This window comes from Brachyhypopomus gauderio, chromosome 8, assembly GCF_052324685.1.
Source record: "Brachyhypopomus gauderio isolate BG-103 chromosome 8, BGAUD_0.2, whole genome shotgun sequence".
NCBI lineage: Eukaryota > Metazoa > Chordata > Actinopteri > Gymnotiformes > Hypopomidae > Brachyhypopomus > Brachyhypopomus gauderio.
The window spans coordinates 12,953,011-12,970,589 of record NC_135218.1 but is presented as its reverse complement, the minus strand read 5'-3'; the positions used below and the strand labels follow the sequence as shown (position 1 = coordinate 12,970,589).

Sequence of the window (17,579 nt, the reverse complement as noted above, 5' to 3'; positions counted from 1 at the left end):
GTAATACACCAACTGGATTAGAAATGTTATGCATGAGATATGTAGAGGTAATACACCAACTGGATTAGAAACAGTATGCACGAGTTTAGCAGTAGATGCCCTAAAACCCTAATCTTACTGTTGTCAAATGTAAAACAAAATACAAACATGACAGGTAATCAAGTAGTACAATTGGCTCACGTTGTGGTATGGCGATGTATACCTCAAGCAGGAGTGCAGGCCTCCAACTTTCACAAGAACACCAAACCCAAAATTGCAAGCACTGCTCAGATAATTAAGTGGAAAGTTAAATTAAATAGTCTGGTCCTGAAACATGTAAAAAGTAGGGACTACCCTCAACATTTTACACAACTGCAATCTAAACATGTCAATACTCATGTAGAATACCAGTTCCATGTCGTCAGTACACAAAAGCCCCGACAACTCGTACAGTATGTGCGTTGGGGTGAAGTTCAAGGTTGCAAAAATAGAAAAACAAAGAAAATGCAGATAATTTTATATTTATTTCACCACCCTCCCAATACCTTTTACAGGTTTTTCTTTAGACATCTACAATGCTGATTAAAACACTCATTAGTCGCTGACCATTCACACTCAAACCCTAAGTGTGTGTGTGTGTTGGGGGGCAGGGGGTCCTTTCTGCTTCGAGTGGTATCGTTACTGGAAACCAAGTCTCAAGGTAATTCCTAAAACGCTTATAGCACACAGAACATACATTTAAACAAATTAGTTCATTTAATTTTACAATACTACAAACTGAAGATAAAAATAATTAAAACAGTATTAAAATTATAAACAGGCTCATTGATTATTAAGCAGCACATTCTCTACCCATAATGTGAGAGGAGCCACTAACCACCGCCTACTGCAAAATGATAAATCATATAAAACCCTTTCATCCACTCGCGCATGCTAGGGCAAAAGGATCAAAGACAAGAATTTAAGGAAACAAACTGACTATATTGGAGGATAAAATAAATATACAAGGAAAAAAAAAGGGATGGGGAACAGGGTAGGACAAGGTCAAAATCTCAGACTTGTTACAAATCTCAGAGGAAAAAGTTATTAGGACACATTTAATTACCTTCAGAAGGTTACATGTCAAAGTCGATTTTTTTTAGTAACATTCAAAACCACACAAATGCACACATGATTCAGTCCATGTCAATCTATTAAACTTATCAGATAAACATCAATAACTTGACAACAGCACGGCCCAAGGGTGGCATGTGAGATAAGGGAGGGGAGTTACTGTGTGTAAACAGCACTTCCTGAGATTGTCTCTCTGCTTATTCAACTTTGGTCTGGATTTGTGCACAAATCATGTATACATGTACAACAATGACAAAACGATAAACATACACATGTTTGAAAGGCATGGGGACAATGAGTAACACTTGATACTGTCGAAACATATGAACACATTCAAATACATTTAGTAACTAAGAAATTAATTATCTGAATTCATTAGGAAAAGATAAAAATTGCATTTCACACAGAAGCCAGAGACAAAGTGATTAGATGCAAGCATTCGTACTTGCAGACAAACACCAATGAGTCCCTCTTAAAGGTTTGCTAAGAAATAAAAATGTGTAAATTTACCACCAATGTAGTCAAATCAGCAAACACATTTAGTGTTTGTTAGCTTCTTTAGTTTTGTACTGAAATTAGAGCTATGAGGATGACATGATTCCCTCAGCAGAAATGTTCTGTAAACAGCCCGAAATCTTGATACACTTAAAAACCTTAAGAAATCTTTTTTTTTTTTAAATAAACAAATTTGCAAAAAGGCATCGATAACCCATATTTACAAACTTAAGTTCAAAGTAAAAGTACAACATCCATTCACACGTTCTGGCTTCCCAGAACAAATTCAGCATCTGCTTCTGGTAGGCTGGAACTTCGGGCCCCCATGTACTCCAAAACATCTGAAATATCTGCATCAAACAAACTGCCAATTTGTTGGCACAGTGCTAGGTCAAGCTTGTGGACTGCAAGACAGCTTGAAGCTTCTAATGATTTTTGCATCATAAATCTATATTGTACAATAAATTGATTCGTTCCAGAATGCATAGGAACTAGACAATTTGTGTAGTCTTGTACATTACCACAGATTTCCTACTCATGCTGAAACAGGCAAGTGATTGCTTCTAACCATTAGCCACTTACAAGAAGGATCTTAGCCAGATGTCAAAATTCTTCAGGTGGTTAGGGACTTTTCACCCAGCAAAACAAACAAAAGATGGCCCTCTGTAAAACACTCCAATCTACTACACCCATGTTTCTGCAAACCAGGTCAGGCCACCATGCACATGTTTGGTCAGTTTTAAGCAACTACCGGTAGGTTTCTTAGCAACTGGCAATAAAATGATTATATGCTAATGAAAAGGGGTGTCCAGTTGTTCCAAGAAAGCTGCCCTCAACACTAGAGCTTTATAGACCTGCCATGTAAAGTTCTGATAACCAAGTCATACTGTGTCCTAGACTTAATCAACTGTACATCACTGGATGTAGCTGGAGACGAGGGCTTTAAGATTTGGGCATATATATATATATATATATATATATATATATTTCCCTCAAATGGAGTTCTGGTTAAGACAGACATCCATTACTTGTTGGGTACATTTACTTCATAGCTTCAGCACAAAACTAAAAGGAGCAAAAATGTTAGACACAAAGATGCTGTGCTTGACTCATTGATGCAAGATGAAAAGCTGCAAGCGTCCAATTTCTCACCCAATCGTCCCTTCAAGAGTTATGCCCCTTATCCATCATCTAATCCATGAGACTGGCCGACACAGTAGGGTACACATCACAGTTATGCTACACTGGTACACGCACACAGGCAGTTACTAGGCAACAACGTACAGGCATACTGTACTTTACATATTTTATACCCATTCAAAAACACATGTACTGGCTCAATCACAGTTAGACTTGACATATGATATGAGAGCAAGCATTAGTCACACCCATCTCCATATTCATCACTATATTACAGCAGAGGACAAAATATGAATAATCGCAAACCCAACACAAATCACCTGATCAGCATAAGCCATTTATGTTAGAGCTCAAACAAGCAGGGAAGACGTTCAATCACTTCCTCATAACTGAAAACAGCACGGTCATCATTTCATTACATCGTTTTCTAGCACGACGACACAGGAGATGCATCCCGACCTCTTCCACGGCCGCGTCCGGTCTCTGAAAACACTCGATGGCACATGACGAAGCAGACGACACAGCGATTAAAAACCACCCACTTCACAAGTGCTCACCTTGCTCCTTCAGGCGATTCATACTTCTCCCTGAATCCTGACAAAGTCTTCCAGTTCTGCCTCTCCCTGAGTTTAAATCAGTCTTTAATTCTATCCATTCGTTTAATCTTTTTCTTATACAACGTACAGCTCTGACACACGCACACACCTGCGCGTGCCTCGACCAGGGAGGCGCAGCTTTGTCAGATCATCCAGTCTCTTGTTTCATATGGAGAAGCTGTGGTGATGTGTCCATGATATTTCGCTTTCCTAACGTTCTCAGAGATATGGATAGGAGCCATTGTACAGCGTTGTACAGTGATGCTCAGGAACACCCAACAAATGAGCTCAAACCACACTTGCACACAGGCAAGCTACAGCTGTAGTCATGGCAATTAACATTACCGAGTCCTGAGGATCCCCCTCCCGTCGTCATTGTGTGATTGTGCCCCCCCCCCCCCCCCCCCGTTTCTTCAGACAGATCATGCTTTACTGGCCAGAAGCGTCTGTCCATCAAAAACGTAGTGCAACTCTTTGCGCAATTTCATTAAGTAGATTTATATATAGAATTATATACTCTCTGTACATATATATTTATAAGATGTGTACATTTGTCCAAGTGTACGTGGTGTACCAGTATAAAGGCATCCTACACAATGCTACTTTGGTGATCTGGGAGGGATGTTTTGCTCTTTTCCGCTGCGCCTGCCGTATCCCGTTGGGGGGGAGAAGCGTCGACCTGGAGGGGGCCGTCTCTGCTGCTCTCTAAGCTTAAAGCCCGCCCCCCTGCTCGCATTGCCACGGTGATAGCTAGCCTGTTCGCGGGGCGGCCTGCCTTCACCTGCTTTTTCAACCTTCTCGCCAGGGCTGCTCAGTTCTGGGCCATCAGATTTGTTTACACGAAGCTCGCGTAGCGGTTGGCTGGTGGAAGGCGAAGGGTCAGGGCTTGAAGACGGGACCGGGGTGGGGGGCGGGTCTTTGGGGGGCTTCTGACACACCTCAGCATAGCTCAGCTTCCGGGGCTCCTGAAGACAGTGGACAAAAGTCAACACTCTTATTCACCATTTCTTACCTTTAACATGAACAAGCTGACTGACTTTCAGATCTCAAATCTTATTGGACACTGGGACAGAAGTGGGAGTGACAGGGGGGGCTTCCCTTTCTAGACAGAGTTGAACTTGCCTGTACAGATGTGCTGGAGGCAGGCGGAGTGGATGGAGAGGGCTTGGGCGAAGACGGAGGTGGGGCTTGGTCATTGGCATCAGGAGCAGGACTCACGACGGCATCTTTTGATGTCTCAATCTCACTGATGGGTCTTTTCGCTTGATGTCCAATGCTAGAGATACCAAACAGAAAAGATATAGAACTTCTGATTCTTCTTTATCCACATACTAACCTTGGTAATACTGCATTATCGAACAGCTAACAAGAAAGTGCAGTGTGTGTAATGTTTTATTTTTACACACACACACACACACACACACACACACACACACACACACACACACACACACACACACACACACACACACACACACACACACACAGGCCCATGGAGCTCCAAGAAGAGACCACTGGTCAAATACTGCAACACTGTCTTTGCAGATGTGAGTAATCTTTTCACATCCAAAATAAATGAATAAGAAATAAACAAAATGAAAGCACGTCCTTTCAAAAAATGATTAAAACAGAAAAAGCGTCGACATTTTCAGACAAGTCAGTTTCACTTCTTGGGGGATGGGCGTGTCTGCATGCATACCTGGAGTCAGGTGTGTCCTGCGGTGCAACTGTGGGTTTTGGTGTTGGTGCGGTTGGAACAAGAGAAAGCACCTCCACCTGCGGAGCTTGCGAATCTTTAGTCGCGTCTTGTTTATTGGCATCCAACTGGAAGACACCCACAAATAAAATGAAGTACATCATTGTGCTCTCAAAACCACATGCCAGAGGTTACTAGTTGATTTCAAGTAGCATGCGATTTTAATTTGGCAATTTTCAGCAGCTCTTTGTCAAGAATAAGACGTAGGAGTAGAAAATGCTCAGTACCTTGTCCCTATTAATGCCCTTCACAACATCAGCCATGCAGTTTTCCAGAACGGTTTCAGTTGGTGTGACTGTTCCTCCTGGTAACCTGCCAGCCACTCCCCCAGGAAGTGGTGGGAAGTTGGAGGCTTCGAGGTCAAACTTGGGCGGTGGGGTCTTGACCTCAGTAAGTGGGAGGGGCCTCTGTAAAGGGAAGTGGGGAATACAATGATAATCACCATCAAGCTAGAGAGGAGAGGAGAGGGAGTAACAGCCATAAACGAAGACTTACCATCCGTTCGTCTTCTCTCCTGCGCCTCATGCCTCTGTAGCTTCCTCTCCTAAAACACACGACGAGACATGTCCGAACACACGCTTTAACACAGCTTCTGGGTAAGTGAAGTTAATAATGTTTAGCTGAGAACATTCTCATAACTGCATTTCAATCATGACCCTCAGGTGTCAACCCTGACTGCTCATAAGAGGAATGAAAGGCGTCTTCAAGGAGAGACTGGTGCAGGACAAAGAGAAAGGCAGAGTCATGCCTGCAACACCTGCTGTCTCTCTGTGCGCTCCACTGTCATCACCGGGTCAGTCAGAGCAAGAAAAACAACTACTACTACTTTCAAATATTTTTAGGAGATTTAAAATACACATCAGCATCAAACCTCCACACTACAGCTGACTGAACCCAAGAAGTGCAAGAAAAAAAAAAAAAGTTTTGCAAAAGCTTACGGATACACGGCCCTGAGAACGCATGGGTCAGAATCATGGGTGTGGGGCGCAGTGAGGACACACCTGGCCCGGGCACTGCCACCAGCAGGGTCAGAGAGGCTCTCGCTGGGGAACGTGGGGGCGTCGGCCGGGCCCAGGGAGGAGGTGTCGGAGCTCAGCGATGAGGGAGGGGTTCGGTGGCCCTGAGGGCTGCTGGTGCCCGAATGGACGTCCACCTGAGCTCCATCACCACGGGGTGGGGGTTTTACATGGTTTCTACAAACACAAGCACAGTAAAGGCTGTTAGAACAAGCACGGGCTTTGCTCTATGTGAGCAACATAGAAGGTGGCAATCAAGCCTTTAAAATAAGTCCGACCTGAACTATTCACATCCCAGCTATAGTTAATCACGGCCTTTTGGACCTAGCATAACATTACGAGGAGGTGGAAATTCTTGGCTGGTATGTGAACAGATGAATGGCAGAGGTGCTATGAGGGTTCATAAGGATAATGGTTTGCTAGACACATGCTTCATGCCAGGTGTTATGGTAGACAATGACAAAACTTGGGTGGTGAAGTGCATTAATGCGGTCTGCATGAAGCAACGTTTTTTTCTGCAGACTTCCCAGTTTCTCGGAAATTCTGAATTAGTTTGCTCTCAGGCAAATTCCAAATGGCTTATACAAGACAATCAGTAAGGGGTGAAATGATGAGATGGTCTTGGAGATGCTCGACTTGGGATATGAGGAAGGAAAAACAAAGTCTACCTGAAGGCATTGATAACATTCTTTCTCGAATAAAGTGGAAGTCTGGAGAGCAAAAACAGAGGCATCAGTAACAAAAAACCCAAAACGTTCCCGAGAACGAATTACTGAATCTGTGCCAACCAGCTGAAAGTATTAATATATAAAGAAATTACTTCAATGAGCACCTTAGTAATGACCGGAGCTGCCTACCGGCTTAAAGACCCCATCCATACTTCACTGAGATTTATTAGACACATTGCAAATGACATTCGTTTGCAAACTGACCCATTCATCAACCACAACAGGCCTATTATAGACAACAGCGCAAGGCGGACAGTGGTGAATGTTTTGGCTCCTCACCCACTCCCAGCCCATCCAACTTGGTCCAATCAGATATGGCTTTATCAATATAATGTGGCTTGTTGCAACAACAAAACCTATGATTCAAACTTGTCCTTATCCTCCTCAGCAGGAGATCAGAGAACTTTGTGCCCTCCGACCAATCTCTGCACAATCGTAACCCTACCAATCTGTTCCTTCAATCTCTGCACAATCGTAACCCTACCAATCTGTTCCTTCCAATGCAGCACATGTATGTGCATACTGCATAAGCCACTCAGGTTTCGAGGGTCTCCCAAATGCCTACCCAAATGTGACCAGCATTACATTTCAACAGAGTCAACCACCAGTTCTACTGCAGCAGCAGAGCTGAGCGCGCCTGCTGGCTCGCACCAAGACGTGACGTGGGCGGTCAGCGGTCAGCCTAAGCTGATTAGCTCGTGAGTGCTCCTACCGGTTGCGGGGGAAGTGACGCGCGAGGCCAAGGGGAGACGAGCCAGTCTTGTAGCTTCCTGCCGTGTTGAAGCCATTAACAAACGTGCTGTTGGGAAACGGAGCCTGAAAGAGATCCCACACACACGCACACACACACACACACACACACACACACACACACACACACACACACACACACACACACACACACACACACACACACACACACACGGGTCACATATGGGGGAAGAAATCAAAACCTCTTTGCTCTTAATTGTGGAGACCCTCAGATCTCATAATCTTGCCGCTCACTGGGAGAGAGGTAGGAGAGAGAACTTTTAGGAGTGTGACAGCAAGGAGGGAGGGAGTGAGAGAGAGAGGGAGGAAAGCAAGGACAGAGTGTGCTAGAAACCCCCAAAAGGACTCACTCCCCTCCACAGCTCCCTCTAATGCGCCTTAGTCTTTAATCATCGGGTCTCAGAAAATAACCAGAGTAGACTCCAGATTTAATCAGAATATTTTTTTACATAAAAAAGGACTACCAAGAGTGTTAGATGGGCCTCACCAAGGGCGTCTCAAAGTAGGGCGTAGGGGAGGGGCTCCAGGCATGCGGGAGCAGGCCGTAGAGCGGGTACTGCTGGGGCGGCTGGTACAGCTGCTGCAGGTAGACGGGAGAGGAGTACTGAGACGGAGTGCTGCCCGCGTACAGCGCCGAGTCCACAGCGCCATAGCCGTTCTTGGCAAAGAAGGTGTTTATGGCCTTGATGCGCGCCTTCAGACACACGAAAGGGGTGTAAATATCAGAATATTAAAACGAGAAGTTTGAGCTTAACACTTTCATCACGGATATGAAAACCACACGAGTGTCAAAGTAGTTCAAGTGTCCTAATCCCCTCAGATCTCATAATCTCACGGTCATTAGGGCAGAAGCCACCGTGCTGACAAAGATGGGGTAAAGAGGAAGAGGAGAGATGAAAAGAGTAGAGGATGGCGAGAGCAAAAGTAAAGGGAGAGAGAGGGGGGGGGGAGAGAGAGAGAGAGAGAGAGAGAGAGAGAGAGAGAGAGAGAGAGAGAGAGAGAGAGAGAGAGAGAGAATGTGGAAAGCAGTTCTCTGCAGCAACAGTGGTTCTGGGTCCTTCCAAGCGCGATACTGATCATCACCGGGGAAGATGAAGATAACACTATATGTACAACGATGTATGTGGCCAATCAAGCAACTGTTGAATGGCAATAAGCAAGAACAGGCCTGATAAATATGGGGAGGCAAGGATGGACTACATAAGAGGAAGAGTCCTGCTACGGACTTTCCTGTTGATTACATAACAGCAGATTAATTTAGGTAGAACACCGATTTAGTGGTCATGGGACCATTTCACACAAGAGTGTTGAAATTTATAGCAAACTAAATGATTCACTTAAAATTCCATTCTTGCAGCCATAGAATCCAATTACTAAAATATCCTAAGCGAGTTGTTTCCCATTACATATTTTACCTATGGTGTAAAATTTAGCATGACGAGATCCCCCCCCCCAAAAAACTTGCACTTAAGCACAATGACATCAACAAATCCTCCGTGCGCAATACAACGTTCAGCAGGTCAACATTACATGTTGACAGGACCCTTGCGCAAACCTCCAACCACCGAAATGCACACGACAGAAACTCACCATGATCGGCTTTCCCTGAAACGTTTTCACTTCCTCCCGCAAGTATTTGTATGCCTGTTAAGAGCGAAAGAGCCGCATGAATTACAACACCCTTGGAGTACGGCTAGCGCTTGCAGTCTGCCAGACGGTTGCGTTGTGTTCTGTATAGGATTTGAACCATACCTGCTGGGCATCCGTATCAGACTGGAATGTGATGTACCAGTTGTTGTTGTGAGCAAATTCAACACTGATGACTTGTGGACACTTGTCACTTTTAAACAGTGCCTCCACCTCCTAACAGGGACAGAGAAATAAACGCACATTAAGCAGATGCCTTTAAGGGCTTGGCTCCTTTCTGCCCAACCATCGTCTTCAGATACAGAACATAAGAGCAGGGGAGGGAACCCACAGCTCAGAGTGAAACCGTGCAACACAGAAGTTAGTTCAGTATGACAGGAGGCATCTCACTGGTGAAGCAGATCGGTATGAACAATTCTAAAAGTTTTAGCAGACAACACTCCCGGCGTTCCCACCTCCACGGGCGTGGTCTCCGGTACTTCTCGAAGGATGATGATACAGCGCTTGTGATTGGGCCGAACCTTCTCGCCCTTCTCGTCGACTTGCACCATGGGAGACGCTGTCCATCAAGAAGCAGAAAAACAGAACCCGTAAGGACCCGCTTCACAACGCAGGACAGAGGAAATGAACCCACGTGAGGAAGCTGCACGTGTGCACATTTTACCTCGCAGCACCTCCAGTATCAAGTCCATGTCAGTGGTGAGGAGTTTAATGCCCTCCATGCTAGCAATGGTCCATATGGGCACAAACTGATCACTATCCATCTGAGACATGAGGTAGAGGTCTTTAGAGAGGTTCTCCCTAAACACGCACACAAACATGATGCACAGTTAAGTGAACCGTTTTACGCATGAAGCATGAATGTGCGTGCACAGTTTAGACAGTCAAAGTTGCTCTATGAAATCTGCAAGTCACTGTGCCAAGCAAGAGGGTGTTGAGCACCTGGAGAAGCAGAACTCCAGCTGCTTCTTCAGCGACTCCTTCAGACTCTCCTCAGACTGCTCCTCGGTCCCATCTCCCTCCACTAGTCACGTCAATGGACACACACACACACACACACGCTTGATGCTGTTCATACTCATTTGTCAGTGTATGGCTAAGCACACATGTGGAATGTGCAAGTGAAAGAAATGTAGACCAACCTGGTTCATACAAGGGGTAGGTGACCTCTGCTGGATCCACACCATTTACCAGACTACCCTCGTCATGCGAGGTGGTTTCAGAGTCACCGTAGCCAATGCTGTATCCCTTGCATCCTAAAAACAAGAAAACAAAAATTAAGCAGGTGACCTTTCCTATTGCCGCCATATTAATGTGGTATATGGCATTAAGAGCAGTTCTCTTCTGACACATTTATGAATGCAATTCCTCTAACCTGATCCTAGTGCAGGCAAAACAAGCACATCATTCCTAAATCCTAAGACAGTTTCCCCCTTAAAGGACAGCATGTTCATTCTGCCTCCATACGGTTTCTACTTATATTCCAAAACATTATTCATAATTATTTTTTACTAAATTGCAAGGACAATAGCATTTACACCTTTACACTAAATTGCCTGACCTTCTCCGTGCTCAGGGGCGGTGTGGTCTGCCTGTGGCCAATGAGAGCAGCCGGTGAGCTCCTCAGGGTTATGGGTGGGAGGAGCAGAAACATCCTGCCAGACTTTGGCATTGGGATTCAGACCGGCCCCCTTTGTGGTCACCTTGAAAACAAGAGGAAAAATAATTGTAGAGCTATGTGGGTGACTCTACAAAGCTAGTCATCAAATTGACTATACAAGCATCGTGTCATGACACTACTTAGCAAGGACAATAGGTTATACAGCCCCCATTTGGGGTAAAACACTTTTGCATACAGTAAAGTCTTTTAGTAAAACTTTCAGTAAACTTTTAGTAATGTCTCGGTTTTTAGAAATGCGCGATTCAAAGAGACTAAAGTTCGTTAGATAGGCAGCAAATATGGACGCTGCCAAGTCGTGTTGATAACGGAAATTCAAACGCTTGGGCTGCTAAACAAAGTGAAAGTGAAGTGAGTGCTATATAACACAGCGGAGTAGAGATGCAGGCGTTCAACAGGTGCGAGTGTCCGACCTCCGCTCCCTCCTGCCCTTAAAAGAGCCTCAGAGAGGCCTCGCTGGTCGGCCACGGACCGACTCGTTAAAAGGTCACAAACGCCCGACCGACTCGCCCCATAACCTTGACAATAGGACGCAAGCGCCTTCTTTGGGCTCAACCACCCGACGGCAAACTGATTAGACCTTTAAGTGCTTTTCACCTTTGGCCACAATCTCGCACCGTTCACGGAACACGCCTGAATCTTTTGGTTCCACAAGGCCGGTCTGACTTTACATTCGCACAGACCAGTTAGGTTACAAGTTATAAATAGCATTTTACACGTTTAATCTGATTAGTTTACACCACGTTTCATAATGAAGAGCGACGGAGACCACCAATGATTCAAATAACTATCTAAAAAACATAACTGGCTTAATGACCACAACTTTAAATGGATTTAACCAGTTTACGCTATTTACACTGCAGTGGTTAAATTAGCTACAACTTGTAAAAATGTTTAGTATCTGTATTGCTTTCGAGTTTAAAACGCAATAAATAATCTGTCCATGCAGCTAGTGGCGACCTTATCTATCCAGATAACTGGTTTTTCCCCGAACCCAAGTGGACCACGCCGACACGCCGGCTAGCAGCGCCGCTCTCACGTGGCCTTCTGGGTTTGCACTTGGAAAAAGAAATAGCTGCGGCTACTTTAAAACACACGTCCACGTTTAACACACAAGCTCCACGTACATAAACAAGCAAAACACCACCGTGACTGCGTGCACGTCGGAACCGGACCGAAACCGGGCCTCCGCGCCCGCTTAAACCGGGGAGCCGTCGTCCGAACTTAAAAGCCACGCCGTGTCACTTTCAGCTAGCTTAGCCGTTAGCTCGCCCGCGACCCACACCGAACTCACCTCCACAAACAGCAGCATGATCCCTTCTCTAGGTGTCGCGCTCGGTGCTTTCACGAGTAACTCCGGAAACGGGCGGATCTCATGCAAGAACAGTTCGGGTTCAGGTCGGTTTTTGTCTATCAAAAAATAAAATAGTGCACAGCTGCGAGGTTACTGGCTTCGGAGAGAGCGGCGACTCCGGCGGCACTCGCGTGACAAGCCGCGAGGACCCATTTGACGCGCGTGATTGGCCGTCGCGAGCATCTTTCTTCCGCCTCTTTATGGTCACGTGCGCGAACGCTTTAAACGTTTCCCGCCTGCCCATTGAGAGGTTTGTCTAAGCCAGGCATACGTCACGCGAAGGCGCGTTCTCGTTGGCGCTCGTCCATGTCAATTACCCTTAAAGTTAACCGGAACTAGCTGCGTACGACCCCATGATTCATCAGTAAGCACGTGGCGAGAAGGCGAACGTTTCAGCTCGCTCGATATTAAACAACTTTGAAATTACAGTTAAGAAATTAAATACCATATTGGAACTGCTATCCTATAATAGTCAAGATAAAGAACAACTTCGGATACCCGTTGTATAGTGAAGGCTAACGAGGTTACCCTCTAATATAAGATGGGGTGGTTGAATGGGAGCATGTTCATGACTCAATTCCAGTATACCTACACCGGCCGACTATAGAACGGGAACGTTTTAATGCACTTCTAAAGTCACTGGTCGTCTTCATCAGCAGCGGTATAACCAACAAACAAACGAAGTATACCCAAATTCGATGTATACATGTCATTGTAGCATGCAATATATACAGTTCAATATATACGGGTTTTAAAAGTCATGACAGTCATATCCAGAGTCTGTCTGCCTGTCTCTCTCGCCTTCTCTCTCTTCTTGAGGTGCATAGCTATATGTTGTATTACATATTTAAAAGTAAGGGCAGATGTTATATCAAGCAGTAGAGCCTGAGGTGGCAATTCGTTGGTTTGCATAAATCAAATCTACTTCAATCCCATGTTTTCTTTCCACCTGAAAAGAATCCCAACAGCCCTGTTTATTCAACCTCAGGAGGCGTCATGGGAGTTGTTATTTATCTTACAAAAATAAAATGTTTAAATATTCATGTAACTACATGTTTTTTAAAGTTCTATATCAAGATGATTGTGTTAATGGTAAAATGAGATCTTCACACTGTAGATCCATAAATGCCTCCGTTTTGATTCTTAGATAATATTCTAAAAAATTTAGATGCAATTAATCCAAGGCAGTATACAAAACTGTGTCTTACATTAGCACATTCAAATTTCTGCCGTGGTTCACAAATGCTGTCAAAAGTAACAATTTGGATATGTTTAGTCTATTTGGATATTTATGCAGTCAGTTCCCACAGCTTTAACAATTTGTTTTAATAAAAGCCTGCTAGACCAAGATACTTATACAATAAATTGCAAATACCAAATACTTTTAACCATGCTTTGTAGGAAATAATTGAATCCTGAAATAAAAGTGCATAATAAAGGATAGCAGTGAAAGTTTGATGGAAGTTGATACTTAAATGGTTTGGTTCTGTACTGAGAGGAAGTAAACATTTGATATTATTTAGTTAGTGGTGTTGAGCCATGGTCTCAGACCCCCAGAAGAGCATTTACTATGCTCAAACAATTAAACCAAGTTGACTGCACATACAGCTAAGTGATTACATCAGTGGATCAGTCCATCCTGTAAATCCTATACAATGCAGTTTGCATCTCCCCTCCCCCATGCTAACATCCAAGTCAGCTCCTGGCTTGATAATTAGCTGATGAGTTGAAGTGGGTGTACGAGTAATGAAAACACAAAGCTGTGCAGTGCACCAGGTCCCTAGAATGTATGTAAACTGTATGTTTAACTGACTCTGTGGCTCCTTATCAACTTCAAATCTACTACCACGCCTTTGCCATGTTGAAGTGCCTCCCTAAGTCTTTACTAAAAAGAGGGAGTATTTCACAAAGACCTTCGTAAAACAAAAGACAGACAGCAAATAGACAGAAAAAACAAAAAAGTACCACAAATCCTTACTATTAGTTTCACTGTAACAGCACAGGAAAAAAGTATGATACGGTAATATGTATCTAAACTGCAGATGATGTACTTATACACACTTATATAATTAGACTATATATTAAGGCATGTAGAAAGTCAAGGAAGGAAATCCATTTTACACTTTGTATTTGGCCATCACTCTTTATAGAGTAAAATATTATATAACACAGATGGCAGTACTTGGAGAAACCACATTACTGAATTATTTATGCATTTGTTTTGGAGAAACCATGATGTACTCTTGGATGCTCTGAATACAAAATCTTCCATTTCCACTAGTGATGGTAAATCAGGAAGAACAATTGTTGTGGTTATCCTAAATATTTCATTGTCAACACACCATTTTACTTTTCTTTTTGTTCTACTTTGCTTTAGTGAAGTATGCAGTGAAAGCAGTTGCACATGAGGACTTTGTGGCCTATATCATTATTGACAATGTGAAACAATGGTCAAAGCTATTAAGCCTAAACTATGTAGTACTGAGGACAACCATGACCCAAATTATGAGGCTGTCAAACAGGTCGGGGAAGAAACTCGTCATTCTAATGACGTTTTGGTCATAATCCTTAATTAATTTTCAAGTAAATGTGATTTGTTCAGTTGCAGTATGTGACCACAACAGAAATGAGAATGCAGACGTTTGACAAGTAATACCAATGAGGTCTACCGTGATTCAACATCAATAGTCGGCAAATTTGAATTTTATTGATCATACCCAGCAGCAACCGAGCTCAGTCATCAGCAAGTTCACGTCTTCCTAAAGCGTTTCCACAAACACCTCGATATTCAAAGAACAGCTACAATACGTTTTCAAATTACCTTTCAAAATCGTATCTACAATACTGGACATGTTAAAACATTTCTAAATTTTAACAACACAAAGATATAAAATATTTGTTAAACGAATCTAGCATTTTGCCCTGACAAGGCTTAGTATGCATTTAATAGGAACCTAATAAAATGTTACTAACGACCAGGAGACTTCGCCAGTTTGTACCCATCACAACTACCTAACTAAATAAATGTTAAGTACTCGCTCAGCTGACAAGAGTCATAGAAACGAACCTTCGCTACCTAAATTACCTGTTTGGTATGTTTATACAACTAGTTCTGCTCACTACAAGTATTATTGCCATGTTGGAAGTGTTCTTCAGTTACGAAAAATGACAGACGTCTGATAAACTGACGTTAAACTAGAAATACTCGTAATGTAATCCGTACCGACTGCACTAAGTACCAAGCTTTATTGGTATCTGGGTTAATTATCTCGGGTTGTTCTACTACTTAGGTTAACTAGCTAACGTTAGCCAAGTTAATAGAATAAATAATAATTGTGAGACAAGCTAGTTGGCAACTGGTTATTCATTAATTAGCCGTCTAGCTAACTAACTAACCAACGTGAGCTAGAAACGTGGAGATGCGCTACAGTTCAGATAGTTCGCTACATCAAGCCCGTAACGTTCATCGATAACTACTTTGACCCGGTTTGTTCGCGACGCGTTGTTGGAAGCAGCCAAACTTAAACCGGACACCCGAACGGCCGTTAACGTGACCGCCAACCAAGCGGGTCGCGCGCTAGCCAACGCGTAGCAACGGTCCAGGGCGCACGAGCGGTCCGCGATTACGTCACTCTCGCGAAAGCCTTCCAGCCAAGTTCGCACGCGCTCCTATGCGCCAACTAGATACCCGTCGAGTTAGAAATACTTCTCCCCAAAATGGCAGTGGAGCACCGCGGGTATATTTCTAGTCAGCAAGCTAACGTTACTCTCATGTCACGGAGAGGGGAGGGTTAGTTGGTGGGTAGTGCAGATTCAGCACACACACACACACACACACACACACACACACACACACACAAGGCCCAAACTCACCATGCTGTCTTGGTCCTCGCCGGCTTTAGATGTTCTGTTCTCGCTGTGTGGGATGCCTGACGCCGACTCGACCTCCTCCGTGTGCTTTAATGGACCACTATTCTCTGAAGTCATCAGCCGCCTTTGACGCTCCCCCGCTCTCTCTCCCAGTCTTCTCCCTACGCCTCTTCTCGCCGCCCGAACGCAACAAGCACTTGCTCCGACTAGTTTGCGTCGTTTCGTTTCACCTTTCAAAACTGCTCCAGAACAAAAAGCGCCTGCCCCGAGGTTACGCCAGATATTGCACCTGTGGTGTTATTTCTCGATTCATACCCGAAGTATGCTTAAATAGCCGCAACACTTAACACTAAGCTCACCGGGCGCCTCTGACAGCAATTCGCACTCCGCCACCGTCCCGACAGACAATGCGACCACCCCCTCCAGCACGCTCGCGCCCTTCCCTGGCAACAGTGTGCAACACGCCGCATAGCAACCGGCGGGCGCCCTCTCCGCATAACGACAGACGCGCAGGATAAAGTGCAGCTGGGAAACTCCTGCGAATCATGACACAGCAAAAAATATATTTCAATACCGCTTGGTTACGTATACAACAAACGTTTATATTGGGTAGTAGGCCTAATACGTAATGTGTTGCTGTTGCACATGCAAAATGGTGGAGACACTAGAAACGTGGAATGTACAGTGGTTTGCTTCAGTGACTTATTCCTGCTTGAAGCAACTTCTGAAGTGTCCCTCTGGCCAGATATGCGTTGGTGCGCAAAAATGCAAATAACCAAACAAACTAAAAGGATTGAATATTTTAACAGACTATCTCTCTTTGAATGGTTTCCAATGTAATAATCATGAAGCCAGTGTCAGGTTTTTCAGAGCTCATTAAGCAGCTCCACAGTTGGTGTTGGCATGTTAGTGATAAATCTTCAATCCAGTATCTCAGAAGCTATCTCACAAGAAGTGATTTAGGATTGTCAAGCTCCTGTTTACATGGTCACATTTTGCACACTTTATATATCTCAGTTGCTAAAACACAATTTCTAAAACCTTGCTCCATTTTTTCTTCAAGCTGTATTTACAAAACCTGACCCCTCTTGTAAAATCTAACGTTCACCTCAAAACAGATTTACCAGTTCTCAAAACCTAACACTGCTCTCACATCATAAAGCAACCAAAATCATATAGACCTACACTATCAGTCAGTAACCAATACACTAAAATAGAAAACTGTTCAAAACATTGTTCCCAGTGAGATGTACATTTATACATAATCTCAAAATAAATTTTTTCCTCAGTCTTTTGATGAACAAAAGCATGTTCTATCATAGTAGCTCTGATTTGCTCTTTGCAAACTTTTTTTGTGCTTACTCCTCCTTGTAACCCTATTTTTACAGTACTGTGCCCTGCATCTCACAAACTTGTCCTTTGTCTCTGTGATACTG

The 17,579-nt window shown here is 43.9% G+C and overlaps 1 protein-coding gene across 4 annotated transcripts; it reads right to left on the bottom strand.

Moving 5' to 3' along the window:
- Positions 1-3,725: 3,725 nt before the first annotated feature.
- larp4ab (La ribonucleoprotein 4Ab) lies at positions 3,726-16,639 on the bottom strand. 4 transcript variants are annotated; one of them, XM_077014615.1, is made up of 17 exons: positions 16,147-16,639; positions 10,803-10,944; positions 10,384-10,497; positions 10,184-10,265; positions 9,906-10,042; positions 9,697-9,800; positions 9,347-9,457; positions 9,185-9,238; positions 8,082-8,288; positions 7,536-7,639; positions 6,764-6,805; positions 6,081-6,272; positions 5,575-5,623; positions 5,307-5,486; positions 5,023-5,147; positions 4,446-4,599; positions 3,726-4,288 (listed from the first exon to the last, which is right to left on the bottom strand). In XM_077014615.1, exons 1-17 carry the CDS (start codon positions 16,258-16,260, stop codon positions 3,923-3,925), a joined length of 2,277 nt encoding a protein of 758 aa, XP_076870730.1. In that variant the 5' UTR covers positions 16,261-16,639; the 3' UTR covers positions 3,726-3,922. The 4 variants fall into 4 exon arrangements, with proteins under 4 accessions (XP_076870730.1, XP_076870733.1, XP_076870732.1 ...); XM_077014618.1 differs by lacking the exon at positions 16,147-16,639 and adding an exon at positions 12,214-12,431; XM_077014617.1 differs by lacking the exon at positions 6,764-6,805 and having other exon boundaries at positions 16,147-16,636.
- Between the last annotated feature and the right edge of the window lie 940 nt (positions 16,640-17,579).